Source organism: Pelophylax lessonae, assembly GCF_965119305.1.
Source record: "Pelophylax lessonae genome assembly, chromosome: 9".
Taxonomy (NCBI): domain Eukaryota; kingdom Metazoa; phylum Chordata; class Amphibia; order Anura; family Ranidae; genus Pelophylax; species Pelophylax lessonae.
Window position 1 is genome coordinate 226,592,115 of NC_138776.1, and position 13,911 is coordinate 226,606,025.

At 46.8% G+C, this 13,911-nt stretch overlaps 1 protein-coding gene across 1 annotated transcript in view; it reads right to left on the reverse strand.

Moving 5' to 3' along the window:
• The window catches only part of SLC43A1 (solute carrier family 43 member 1), a 1,050,749-nt gene that overhangs the window by 756,023 nt on the left and 280,815 nt on the right, over positions 1-13,911 (reverse strand). The window contains exon 5 of the mRNA XM_082268121.1: positions 2,740-2,816. Within this exon, the coding sequence (XP_082124247.1) occupies positions 2,740-2,816 (77 nt within the window). The remainder of the gene's footprint in view (positions 1-2,739; positions 2,817-13,911) is intronic.

A 13,911-nucleotide genomic window follows, 5' to 3' on the forward strand; every position in this document is an offset into this window, starting at 1 on the left:
TAGAAAAAAAACTGTTCATTCAAAGGAATTGCATGAGGACTCGAGGACATACAATGCGATTAGAGGAGAAGCGTTTTAACCTCAGGCAACGAGGAGGGTTCTTTACTGTTAGGGCTACAAGATTGTGGAATTCTCTACCACAAGAGGTGGTTTCTGCGGGTAGTATGGTGGCTTTCAAAAGACTCTTAGAGTTACATCTCAAGGATCAGGACATTAAGGGCTATGTGAGATGATTACAGCCACACACACCTACACAGGTTGAACTGGATGGACTATTGCCTTTATTCAACCTCACCTACTATGTAACTATGACTAAGAAGGTCATCCTTTACATAGCGCATATGCATTCGCCACCCTGAACCGGAAATGCAACGAAATTGGGTGCACACGTTCCCGAAAGTGTACTGCTGCTCATTGAGATCTGGAGAAGAATGGCTTGCTCCCTGTTTACATGCAAAGAGCTTGTATTGATATGCAAAGTAAGTGTGGGAGGGGTCTTGTTGTAACCTGGGCTTGGGGGGGGGGTTAGACAGGAGCTGGTGGTGGGGGGGAGAGAATGTATTTTATTGATCCTCACCACACATTCACTTCCTGGTTGTGCACACATGTCACTTCTGATTTCTAGGCACATTATGCTTCCTGCATGTGAACATGTTCCGGGAAATATGATATATATAATATATACTGCATATGCATTTGCAGATTTTCATGCAATATTGCTAGCAGTGCTGTGTGTGCACCTTTGGTCTTGCACACTGATTGGCAGCTCACTGCAAGTTCCTGCTCACTACTTGTAATTTGGGACTTTGTCGATTATGTGACTGCCAATCATGGTGGTCACATGGCCATAAGCCCCGCTTCCAGAAGAGAAAATCCTAAGTTGGTCACCTCATCCCCTTAAACCCCAAAACACATGATTTACACAGGTTCTGAGGCAAAGGTCTTGCAGAAAAGGCATCAAGTGAGTTTCATTAACACTTTAATTTGCCAAGGAACCTTTGTAATTATTGTGTATGGTTTTAAAGGGATAAGGTGCCAAACCTAGCAAACCCCTTAAAGTGCCAGGGGTAGCCTACGCCAAGGAGTTAAGGATGTTTAAAGTGAACCAAGAAATGCAAACATTTCAAATAAATATAGTGCCTGGGGGTTTGGCAAAGTTGGCTTGTAAAGTGGTGCATCTGTACTGTATCTAGACCATGCGTCCTCCCTAATCACATATGGAAAGATTGTGAAAATTTTGAAGGGTGTCTTTTTCGTGCCAATTGCAACCTAAATTCTCACCCCCCTCCCCTCACCAATGAATACAGTGACCTTTGGTGCTTGTATGGCTTTGAAGGGAAATAAAATGCAAAAAGGTATCATATATCCATGTCATGGGGGCCCCCACCAAATCCATAGCAGGCCTGCCATTACTACCCCAAAGCACCTTGTCCCCATGTTGATGGGGATATGGCCACAGAACCCAGGCCATTGGTTATGGCAGCTCTATGGCCAGGAGACTTATTTATGTCTGTATGTCTCCTTTAACAAGTCTTCCCCCAGACACTAGCCCCTCACACCAAAGAATGAGTATGGGTTGTGTTGAGCACCAAATATTTTCAACATAAAACTAAGGTAATTACACAATCAGTTTTGGAAAATTCCTTTCTTTAAGTTACAATAGGAGACATCACTTTTCCACCATGGAGATTTGTTGTCAATTATGATGTCTGTCACCCCACCAGCCCAAAACAAAAATGCACTGATTGGTAATGTGACAAGAGGGCGGGGCCACCAGGTGACATTGCCATTTGGCCCAGCCACTCACCTATTTAACAACTGCCAGACAGAGGAGCAGCACATTGGCGCCCTTTGCTGCGGGCGGAGCTTATCTTTTGGGTCTCCTTTTTTCTGTGCTGGCGGCCATTGTGATTGACTATGGATTCACATTTGTCGAAAGTGTTTTTGTGTTTTGGAAAATTGCTTCATAAAAATTGCTTTGCTCAAATGTGGGTTTGTGGGTTTGTCTTTGGCTTTTGGGTCAACTTTTTGGAGGGGAGTTAGTAGGGGCACAATGTAGCCCATTCTCATTCACATGGGGGGTGGGTGGGGGCAAGATATCGGTGAAAAGTCAGTGGACGGGTGTCAGTCAAGGGGATTCCAAAGTGTCCTGAAGATAATGTAGTTGCATCAAGTCTGCTACTGAAAAGCAAGAGGACTTAATTCTTCAATACAAGTGGCAGCATGGTTAAAGCAGTGTGTCTGCTTCCACAAGTAATCTGGTGAGGCCAAGTTAGAGTTGTCCTTATCTACTGTGAATAGTTTAAGTTGGAGTATCCCACTATTCCCTTCTCCCATCCAAGTTCCACAATAAATGCCAAAAACCAAAACCCCTGGACTGTTTATTGAGAAACGAGCAACTGGGAGTAAGGATGAATGAGTGAACTGTTCCTTATGACTGTCTGCAGGTAATCAGAGGAGGCCTAAGAAGTCATCACACAGCACGCCCTACTGGGACAGTGCTACACATTTATATACATGTGCGTGCAGTGTTTGTGGCAGTACATAACAAGTCACATAGTTACCCTAACCAGTTTTACAGAAAAGTTCTCAGCCTACTGTTAAAAACAGAAACAAGCTCACAGCTACTACTACCTGAGTGGTATGACTGCTAGAGGGAATGTAGATAATCAATTCAAAATGCACATGCAAAAAAGAATATAAAACATGCAAAATATATTTGGTATAAAGAGCACTTACTGTTAAAGATGTAAAGGTCAAACATATACCTCCAAATCCATTCAGAGACAAAGCAAGGAATATCACTGGGGCCAGCACTGGAAAAAGCAATATAAAATCGCATGGTTATATAATGTTTCCTAAGAGTTTCAGAAAGAAATATATTAGAATTTTTGGTATCAGTTATTACAGCAATACATGCCTTTTATTTTTTTTTTTTTAATAAACACTTTATTGAAAACTTTTGTATGCATACAGAGAATATTGCAGTAAATGCGTAAAAACAAAGTGTGAGATAAACAAGCACCAGTAATAGTAACAATAACAAATATAAAATATACCATTGATGCTTATAAAAAGGAAAACAGAAATAGAATGTTATGTACTACATGAAAAATGATTGAGTACCAATGTGAGGCTAGACTAGAGAAGTAAGTACGCCCAAAAAATCAACTCAGTGGGCCCCCTAGACCATATTGCAGATGAAAGTGGTCCATGCATGAGAAACAAAATCGGCCCTCGGATACACGACCAGGGAATGGGACACCCCCAAAGGGATCACACTGTGTCCGAGGCCCCGGGAACGTGCGTCAGAGGGGGCTAAGGGAGAACCATGTTGGAGACAAAGTGAACAGGGGGAACTTGCGTAAACACAAGTAGGGAGGGGCGAGAGAGTGGCAACTGCATGTGCTGAACGTGGTCCACCTGATAGCATGGTACTATAGCTCCTCAGGGGAAGGAAAGAGGGAAGAAAGGGGAGACGGAGACGGAACGGCGGAAACAGGAGGGGCAGCCATAGAGAGGGGAAGAGAGAGAGAGAAGGAGAGAGAAGAGGAGGAAAGAGGGAGGGGGAGAGAAGAGAAAAAGAAAAAAAGGGGGGGGGGAAGGGGAGAAAGAGGAGGGTGTGAGGGGGGGGGGGGGACTGACACAGCTAGGCCAGGGAGAAAGAGAACCTGTTGCAGCCAACAATTTACAATGTTCAGCAGGGTAGGAAATGTGGAGCCAAGTGGCCCATGTGATGTAAAATTTGTTAGGAGAGTCGTGGGCCTGATGGGTTAGGTCTTCCACCTCAGCCACCTTGCCCACTCTACGAAGTCAGTCCGCAACGGTGGGGGGGGGGCAGGGAGAAAGCCAACGGCAAGGAATGCACATCCTCGACGCAATAATTAGATGGAGGGTCAACGATTGCTTGTATGCTTTTTGGGGAATAGAAGTATGGTGAAGGAGGTATTGAGCCGGGGAAAAAAACGGGAAATAAGTGGTGATATGTCCAATAAGAGTGTGGACCTCCCGCCAGAAGGGTCGTATAAGAGGGCATTCCCACCATATGTGGAGCAATGAGCCCTTTTGTTTGTGGCACTTCCAACACATAGGGGAGGCGTCCGACGAGAATTTGTGCAGGATATCAGGGGTCCTTTACTATTTGGAAAAGATTCTAAAGCCATTTTCTTGCACTTACACATTCCTGGAGCCCTTGTGCATGTGCGTAAAGATCCTGTCCCAATCCTCACCACAGAGTGAGATGGATAGATCTTCTTCCCAACAATCACAAAGTCGTGCGACCCTAGAGGGGAGTCTTGGCGAGAGGAGGAAGTATAGTCCTGAAATTAAGTGTCGTTGAGGTTCCGAACGAGCGCGACTGTCTTCGAAGGAGGTGAGGTCTCTGTGCCATGCATTAAGATCATTAGTGTGTAATAGAAAGTCCCTGATTTGTAAGTAATTAAAAAAGGGGAGTTTACACTCCGTGACAGATCCGAGTGTGTGAGAAGGGAACCCTCCCTGAAGAAGTGAGTTGCCTTGTACGGGACATCAGTAAAGGGGTCGTGTGGAGCAAGGTGTGCCAGACTGGGAGTGAAGTCCGGATTATAGCAGAGAGGAACCATAGAACCCGGTCTTGAAGAAATGCCCATTGTTTTACAAAACAGACGAAATATGAGTAGGGTAGAGTGTGTAAAGTGGGTGTTTCGTGCAGGGTGCCGGAATGGAGGCGGGACTAGCCCAAGGAAGGAAGTGTATGGAAAAAGGAGACATAGAATCCTCAAGGTTCACCCAGTCCTTGGTGAGGCGGTTATTGTGCCAGTCCACGATCCTAGATAAGTGGCAAGCCCAATAGTACCGTTGAAGATGAGGGAGGCCCAGTCCCCCGGAGGTCTTCGGGGCCGTTAGGAGATCCCATGATAACCTAGGGTGCTTAGAACGTCAGATAAAGGTGGAGCATATACGTCGATAAGATTGAAAGAATTTGGGAAGGATTTTGATGGGGATCGTTTGAAGGACATATAAAAGTCTAGGGAGAATGTTAATTTTTATAATTGCCAATCTGACAAACCACGAGAAGGAACCCCATTTCCATTTGGACAAATCAGACTTGATCTCTGTAAAGATAGGGGTGAAATTCTTGGCAAATAGTTCAGATAACTTAGATGGAATTTGAATGCCTAAATAGGCAATTCCCACCGGAAAGGGAAGTTTTGTTGGCAGACAGATTGAAGGTGCAGCGGTAGGGAAACATTCAGCGCCTCAGACTTTGAGTAATTCATTTTAAGATTCGAGAGTGAACGAAACATATCTAGGTCCTTCAGGAGGTTTGGCAAAGTGGTAATTGGTTGCGTGAGGAATAATAAGATATCTTCGGCGTAAGCCGCTAGTTTATATGACTTAGCAGCAATAGTCACACCATGAATATCTGGGTTCGAGTTGAGTTTACGAAGTAAGGGAGGGTTCCAGGGTGATGATAAAAATGAGGGGGGATAATGAACAACCCTGTCACGTGCCATTCGACACGGAGAAGGCATCCGACAGGTGGTCACTGACTCGTACCCTCGCTGTGGGATCAGAGTATAGGGCCTGGACATAGCTCAGCCTCCTTCTGGAGATGCCAATAGCCTCCAAGGCAGCGGTCATGTAATCCCAGGCTACCCTGTCGAATTCCTTCTCCGTGTCGAGCGACAGGAGAAAGCCGGGTGTGTGAGACGAGGTGAGCCAGTGATGAATATTAAGAGCCTTAATGGTGTTATCCCTGGCCTCGCAACCAGGGACAACCCCCACCTGGTCTAGGGAAATGATGTCGGGGATAAAAGGCAAGAGATGGTTTGCAAAGATTTTAGCGTAAAGCTTTACATCCACATTGAGTAAGGATATAGGTCTGTAATTGGTCACCAATGACGGGTCTTTGCCGGGCCTGGGCAGCACAACAATGTGGGTCTCTAGGAAGTCAGGGCCTAGAGCAGGGGAGTCAGGGAAGGCATTAAGGAGTGTAACAGCGGGGGCAAGAGGATCTCCGGAAAGGACTTATAGTACCCCACAGTGAGCCCATCCGGGCCAGGGCACTTACCCGGTTTGAGTTGTTTGAGGGCCACCACAATTTCCTCAGAGGATATTTGGGTGTCCATGGTTTCAAGATCCTCGGCAGAGAGTGGAGAGGGGGAGTATTGTTGCAAAAAGGACCTAATGTGGTCGGCGCGATCTGTGGGCGAGTGATGGGTAGAGTCTTTGGGCAAGTTAACAGGGAATGATAGTAAGAGAGGAATTGGTCTGCAATGTCGTTAGTGGAAGAAACCTTACGTTCCCGTGAGTCAATGATAGAATTGATCGTTCTATTGGCTTTCCTAGACTGGAGCGCCCTTGCCAACATGCTGCCTGATTTGTTACTGTATTCGTAAAAGTCACGCTGCATCAAGCGAATTTATGTCTTGTGGACCTACCCAATTCCTCCAGGTCCTGTCTAGCCTGAGTGAGGGCTGATAGGGTTTGTGCAGCGAGAGATCGCTTATGAGAACGTTTGAGGGTTTGGATACGGTCAGTGAGGGAAGAGATACGCGCTCGATGTTCTTTGTTTCTCTTTGCAGACAAAGCAATGAATTTCCCCCTGACTACACACTTGTGCGCTGCCCATAACATGATCGGGGACACCTCCGGGGAGTCATTTTCAGCAAAATACTGGCGTAAAGTGGTGGAAACTTCAACGCTGTAGGTTGGGTCGGACAGGAGTGAACTGTCCAGTCGCCATGTACGGGAGCGACAGGAGTCAGACCCTATCCTGAGCATGATGGTAACAGGGTGGTGATCCGAAAGGACCATGGGATCTATGGAAGCGCGCATCAGGGTCGGAAGAGTGTTTTGGGAAATGAAGACATAGTCGATCCTGGAGTACTTATTATGTGGGTGGGAAAAAAATGTATAATCCCTGGTGTCAGGGTACAGCGTACGCCAGGCGTCCTGCAACAGGAGGTCCTTCAATAGAGTCTTGATAGCTCGCAAAGCCGAATATGGCAATGTGGAGGAGCTCGACGAAACATCGAGCAAAGGCAAGAGAGCAACATTAAAGTCTCCCCCCACCACCAGCGTCCCAGCCTGGAATTTCGTAAGGAGAGAAAATGTGTGACGAAAAAAGTGGACTACCTGTTTATTTGGGGCATAGATATTCGCGAAGGTGAACATTTGGCTTTAATAGTGCATTTAACAAAAAGGAACCTGCCAGCTACATCCGTTTTTTTTTTTTTAATAAACTTTATTGAACAAATTTTCAATACATGGGTAATGCAGGTAAATCAATGAACAACACATTTTACATTTTTATGGGAGTCAGATGCCGAGCAAGAGTAAAGGCTCGCGACTGACCAAGAAGAGAAACATGGTGCAATACACAAGGTAAAACAATCAAACTTACTAGAACCCTAGTTGGATGGATCTATACCATACATCATCTCTTAACCAAATGAATGGGGTTAAATAAAGATAGGGGGTGCAAACATAAGGATAAGGGGGGGGGGGGGAATAGAACCAAACCTACAGCAGTTGAGCACTACCTAGGGATGGTGTAAGAGAATGTATCATCTTGCAGGTTAGTGGATGCATCCCTGGGCAGTGATTCCATAAAATCCTGCCATGTGTGCGAAAAGCGATCAACAGAGGATTTTAGATGAAAGTCCGTTGTAAGCCGATCTTTGGTCATAAGGCTTAAGAGTTCACGATGTACCTGTGATACGGATGGGCCCACTGTTGATATCCAGTTAGCAAGTATAACTCTGCTAGCTATCAGTAAACATGTGAGAATCCATACGAGGGTGCGGTAGCAGGCGGCTGGTCCATATTTGAAGCTGTTTGTCCCAATGTCCAAATATGAGTAGGAGGGGATCTTTTGGTAGTTGAAGGAGAGTGATTTGATTAATGAATAAGAGTACTTGATCCCAGAATTTGGATATGAAGGAGCAGGACCAGAACCTGTGGTGCAGGCTTGGTCTATAGGATTTACAGTGGGGGCAAAGGCTTGTACAGGGATATTCCTTATTGGAGGTGAAAGGAATATAAGCCCTATAAAGAATATTCAATTGTGTTTCCCTCCAGGTCTCGTTGGGAGTTAAGCGTAGAGTTCTATTATACCCCTGAAATAGCTTTGTCACAATGTCCTCGCCAGGGAAGTTCTTCGCCCAGTTAGCAGCTGAGGAGCTAGCATGGTGTGAAGAGATGAGCCTTTGAAAAGGTTCGTAGATATCGGAGATGTTGTATTTCCCTGTAGTTAGTAAAGGGTCCAATAAAGGGTCAAGGAATCTGGTAGTTGGGTCTTTATAGGATGAGTTTAGAAAACTGTGGCACTGCAGTACAGAGAAAGTATGTGTGACTGGTAGACGATAGGTCTCCAAAGTATCTTAGACTGACCGTGGCCTGCCAGAGACGGGGTCACAGAGATCCGAAAAGCTTATCAGGCCCCTCTGTTGCCAGGTATCAAATGGTTGAGATTGTAGTCCCGGGATGAATGCAGGGTTATTCTTAATAGGTAGGTATTTAGATATGGAGAGGGGGAGTTTTAAGCATTTCCTGGTCTCTCTCCAGGCAATCACCGTGTCCCTCAGTAGTATGTTGTGTTGGAGCCTTGGGGGCAAACTTTACCATTTGGCATGTAATAACGCCGCCAGTGAGAAGGGGGCTGACATTTGTGTCTCCAGAGCATGATTGGAGTAGTGTGAGGACTTGGAGAGCCAATCTAGAGATATCCTTAGAAGGCAGGAAAGCTTATACAGTCTAATGTCAGGATTCAGGAAGACTAATACCCCCCTTCACTCCTGGGAAGACAGAGTTTACCAAAAGAAATGCGCGGTGCCATGCCAAATAAACTTAGAAATGGCACCGTTGATTAATTTAGTGTCTTTGTGCTTAATTAGCAGAGGGACCGTTTGTAACGGGTATAATAGCTGGGCAAAACTGACCATTTTGACTAAATGACATCTCCCCAACAGCGAAAGAGGCAGATCCATCCAACTATCCAATTCTTGAAAGAGCTTCTGAAAGAGTGGAGGGTAGTTCAGGGTATAAATAAATGATGGTATTTTGCCTATTTTGATACCCAAGTATGTGATGTGGGAGGAGGCCAAAGTGAAGGGTGAGGATGAGGCCCATGTGGGTCTAGGTCTGATACCCAGGGGGAGAATTTCGCTTTTTGCATAGTTGATCCGAAGACCGGAACAGAGTTGGAATCTATCAAATATAGATATAATAATATGCATGTCCGACGAGGGGTTCCGAGTAATGATTAAGACATCGTCTTAAGTGAGATGCGAAGTTCATTAAAAAACCATGAATGGCACATTCTCCAAAAGGTACCTGGATAGAGGTTCCAGGGCCAAATTGAAGAGCAGCGGTGACGGGGGGCAGCCCTGCCGCGTACCCTTGAAGAGGCAGAATTCGTCGGTGAGAGACCCGGGCACCCAGAGCCTGGCCGCAGGAGAAGCCTACATAGCTTTGACAATGTGAGTAAAGGGCCCCTTTCTTAGCCAAAAGTTTAATTATAGCTTGATTACCTGTAGGGGGATAAGAGCCTCCGGACCAGATGGCGAGTAGAACTCCAGCAGGGTAGGTTCGACAATCTCCAGAGCATTTTTATAAAATTCTTCTGTAAGGCCATGTGGACCGGGAGCTTTGTTTGGGGCGAGATGTTTTATGGTATCTTGGATTTCTGTGAGGGTCAATGGAGCGTTCAATGTTTCTTGACACTGTCAAGAAAAAAATGGGTCTGATTGGCGTCAAAGGGGTCAGGGGAATACAGGGATGCATAGAAATCCCGCATAATCGACTTCACTCCCAGGGGAGTGGACTCCACCATGCCCGAGGAGTTTCGGTGGGAGGCTATATGTGTGGGTTTTTAAGGGGCTCCGCATAGTCTCGCCAATAATTTACCTGCCTTGTTCCCAAATTTGTGAAGTGTGGCTGAGAAGTGCGCCCGTTTAATAGATTCAAGCTTATCAGCCCAAGAGTCAAAGTGTCTTTTGGCAAGAGCCCACTCCTGCCTGTTTACCAGGGAGTCTACGGATAACAATGTATGTTGGGCCAATCAAAGACGTTCACTAGCTCAGAGATAGCTTGCAGAGGCATTTTTCCTATAGGCTGAGGCGTAGGATATGATTTTTCCACGTAGGAAGGCTTTAGCAGCCTCCCAGAATAGGTTGGGCTGTGAAGCATGGGATAAATTGGCTGCCGGATACTCGTCCTATGCCCGAGCCAAATAGGCCTGGAAGTCCGAGTTCTTGTGCAGGTACCATGGGAATCTCCATAGATGGGAGTCCGCTAGTTTATCAGAGGGATCCAGTATTAAGGAGATAAGGAGATTAAGGAGATATTCGATCCTATGGAGGACGGTGGCTGAAGAGAAGAAGTAATCTATTCTCATAAACACGTTATGCGGGTGGGAGTAAAAAGTGTATTCCCTATCAGTGGGGTGGTGAAGATGACCAGACGTCCGTAAGGTTAAGGGAATCTACTACCGCAACTAAAGGGTTCAGGACAGGGGTGTTGGTTCGAGTGGCCTTAGAGCTTGTCAGGGATTTATCTAAAAGCGGGTCCATGAGCGAGTTAAAATCACCGCCGATGAGGTGGGGAACTTGAGGAAATTTGAGTAGGTGGGTTGATAGGTCCCTATAGAAGGACTGGTCAGGAACATTGGGGGCAAATACATTAGTCAGCAATAATTCTCTATTATGTCGTCCGATGAGAAGGACTGTAGTTCGAACGACAGATTCTTATGTATCAGGATCAGGACTCCAGCTTTGCACCCCACTGCCACCGAACCAACTACCATACCCACCCACAGTTTTTTCATACGGGAGAAGTCGACTAAGGGGAGATGAGATTCTTAAAGTAGGGCAAAGGCTTTAAGCCTTTTAAGGTGCCTCAGGACCTTCATCCGTTGAATGGGGGACTGCAAACCCCTGACATTCCACGAAAGAATCGTCATGGAGGGTCAGGAGGGCTGGGTATGGTGCACGGAATGGCAGCAGTGCTCTTTTAGGGACGGCAGGGAGATGTAATGTCGAATGCGTAGGTGCCGTAGGTAAGTATTGAGAAGATGTCAGATTGTGGGACCGAGCATGGTCTGATTCCAACCGTGGAGTCATTAAGGAGGGTGGGGGGGGAGTAACCCAGGGCAGAAAAACATAAATCCAATAGAGAAAACATACAGAGGAAACTGTAAAGAACATCGTGGACCTCACTTTTTTCCGGATGCTGTAACTGTGAAAGGCGGCGTAGCCCTTGGCACAGACGCAGGCTGGCCTGGAGATACAGCCGCCCAAATCACCACGGGTGGAAGCGGGGCTTGTATCGAAGGCCCACGGCAGAGTTGCCCTAGTCCTCCACAATGCCAGCATGTTCAATAACCGGACACAGGATCTGACCTGTAAACAGAAAAACATAACTCAAAACTGTAGTTTAAAGTTTCGCAACGTCTCACTGGTAGACCAAGGTACAAACTTGAGAGAAAAAACAAAGACATAAAGGTGTAATACTTCACGTGTCTGCGTAGCACCCTAGTAAGAGGAAAGTTAATTGACTAGCGGCAAAAGTTTGTCAGCGATGAGGATGAGAGCGAACGCCGCTGACCGCCTCAGAATATTTCTGTCATTTAGGAGACTCTTTATTTGGGCTTCTTGGGACCAGAGGGCGTGGGACCGTAGAGGGCCTGGAGTCCAGGGAGCTGGTTCCATCTGTATGGAGAGAGCGTGCAAAGGATTCTGCCTCCGATGGATCCTGGAAGAATAATTGTTTGCCTGATGGTGCCTGCTCGAAGGGTTGCTGGGTATGCCAACGTAAATTTGATCTGAGCTTGATGCAGTTTGGAGTCTGGAAAGCTTTTCTCTTCCTAGCCACTTCGACTGAGTTGTCAGCAAAAATCAGAACTTTTGCACCGTCAATCTGGAAAGATTTAGCTTGTCTGAATATTTGAAGGATCGCCGACTTATCAGCATAATTCAGGTATTTAGTTATGATCGGGCGCGGAGTGGACCGCTCAGATGAATGGATCCCCATACGGTGAGCCCGTTCAACTACACAGATATCTTGTATGCCCAGGGCCTCTGGAATTCTTTTGGAGCACAGGTCGGGAATGGCGGATGGTGGCATGGATTCCGGTATTCCTATAAATCGGAGGTTACTTCTGCGAGCTCTGTTCTCAAGGTCCTCCAATTTTTGTAATATAAATTGATTGGTCTTGTCCTGCGTTTGTTCAAAGCTATGGGAGCTGTATACCTCCTCTTCCACACTGGCTACCCGATTCTCCCCTTCTTGCAGCCTGTGGGAATGCTCTGTAAGCTGTTTCTTAATTTCCTGCATTCCTGCTGCAGTCTGCACTGCTGCAGTGATAGTGGGGGAGAGAAGAGCCACAACTGCGTGTGCTATGCGATCCGATTGGAGGTCCCCTAGAGAGGGCACCGTGGAAGCCGGGGTAGCTGCAGTGTCCATATGAGAGGCATCCGCCTCTCCAGCAGTGAGGGCCGAGACCGGGGCCTCGATTTGCGGCGGACCCGACAGAGCGCGTGGGCCACCCTTTTCCAAAAATTTGTCCAGGGGGAGATTTTTTGTGGATCGGGGGGTCGTCCGGAGGTGCGAGGGACGGCTGATGGCCCAGGGGAGGCAATTTGGGGAGTTTTATATGCAGTTTTGTGCATCCTACCGCGGGAGCGGAGGAGGGATGTGGCTACAGCATTTGGTGCCGGAACGAGAAGTGCTACATCTGCTTTAGTGTCAATCAGTAGTAACAGATAGGACTTTGAGAAAAGGATAGAGGTACCCCTCGACTTAGGATCAGCTGTTGTGGCATGGAAGACGGTCGGGAAAGGGTTATTTTGTAGTTTGGGTATCCCATCAGCCCTAAAGTGGGTCTCCTGCAAGAACACCACGTCTGCTTTGGAACGACGTAATGAGAGGAGGAGATTGAAGCGACGTTCGGGTATATTGAGGCCCCGTACATTCAGCGAAATAAGTTTTAGAGTATCATTAGGCGATGCAGGATCTTGTGCAAGTGGACGGGGAGATGGAGATGGGGAAGCCATGAGGGGGGGGAGAGAAAAAAAAAGGGGGGGGGGAGTTTGGAGGGTGGGGTTGAGAGAAGGGTGGAAGGAGAAAGGGAAAGAGAAAGAGAAAGAGAAAGACAGAAAGGGAAGAGAAACTCAGGTAAAAGCGGGGGAGGAGAGGAAGCGAAGGGAGGGAGTGTGTGGTGACTAGGCTAGCTTGGGGGGGGAGGCCCGGTAGCTGGGGGACCTGCCCACCAGATAACGATGGAGCCACAAAACCAAAAGTGTAGTGAACCGTGCAAGATCAAATTGCCAAAAATGTGGATTATGACAGTGATGGACACTAAGGGGGGTTGGGGTAGACCTAACCGAGACCTGGAACCAGGGGGCCGCCCAGGGACGAGGACTCCTGCCCATGGACCGGTAATGGGGTATCAATTTCGGATACCGTAGGTAAATAGGGCAATAAGTGGGAAATCGGGATGAGTAGAAATACCTGACAGGGCGTCTTAAAGTGGGAACACAGAACCATGGTACTCAAAAGAACAACAAGGCCAGGGAGCCCAGATGTCAGGATTAAAACATGATTAAAAAAAAAAAAATACCTGGGATGGAGAGGAGTTTGGGAGATACAACAGTATGCAACATCTCTGTGGTGACCACATAAAAAAGGAATGGTATGCATTGAATGACATGAACTAAATACCCTTGCAAACCTAAGCATAGAAAATTCGATACATATGAACATAAAAAGATCGTAACATCGTAACATCGTAGGTGTGCTCCAATTATAAAGCGAGATGACCTCCCCTGCCAACCCCAAACTATTAGGATGGGAGGAGGAGGCGACCCCACCATTCACCACCCCAGCTCAGGAACTGCAAAAACCAGGCACATAATTGAAGCTAGATGC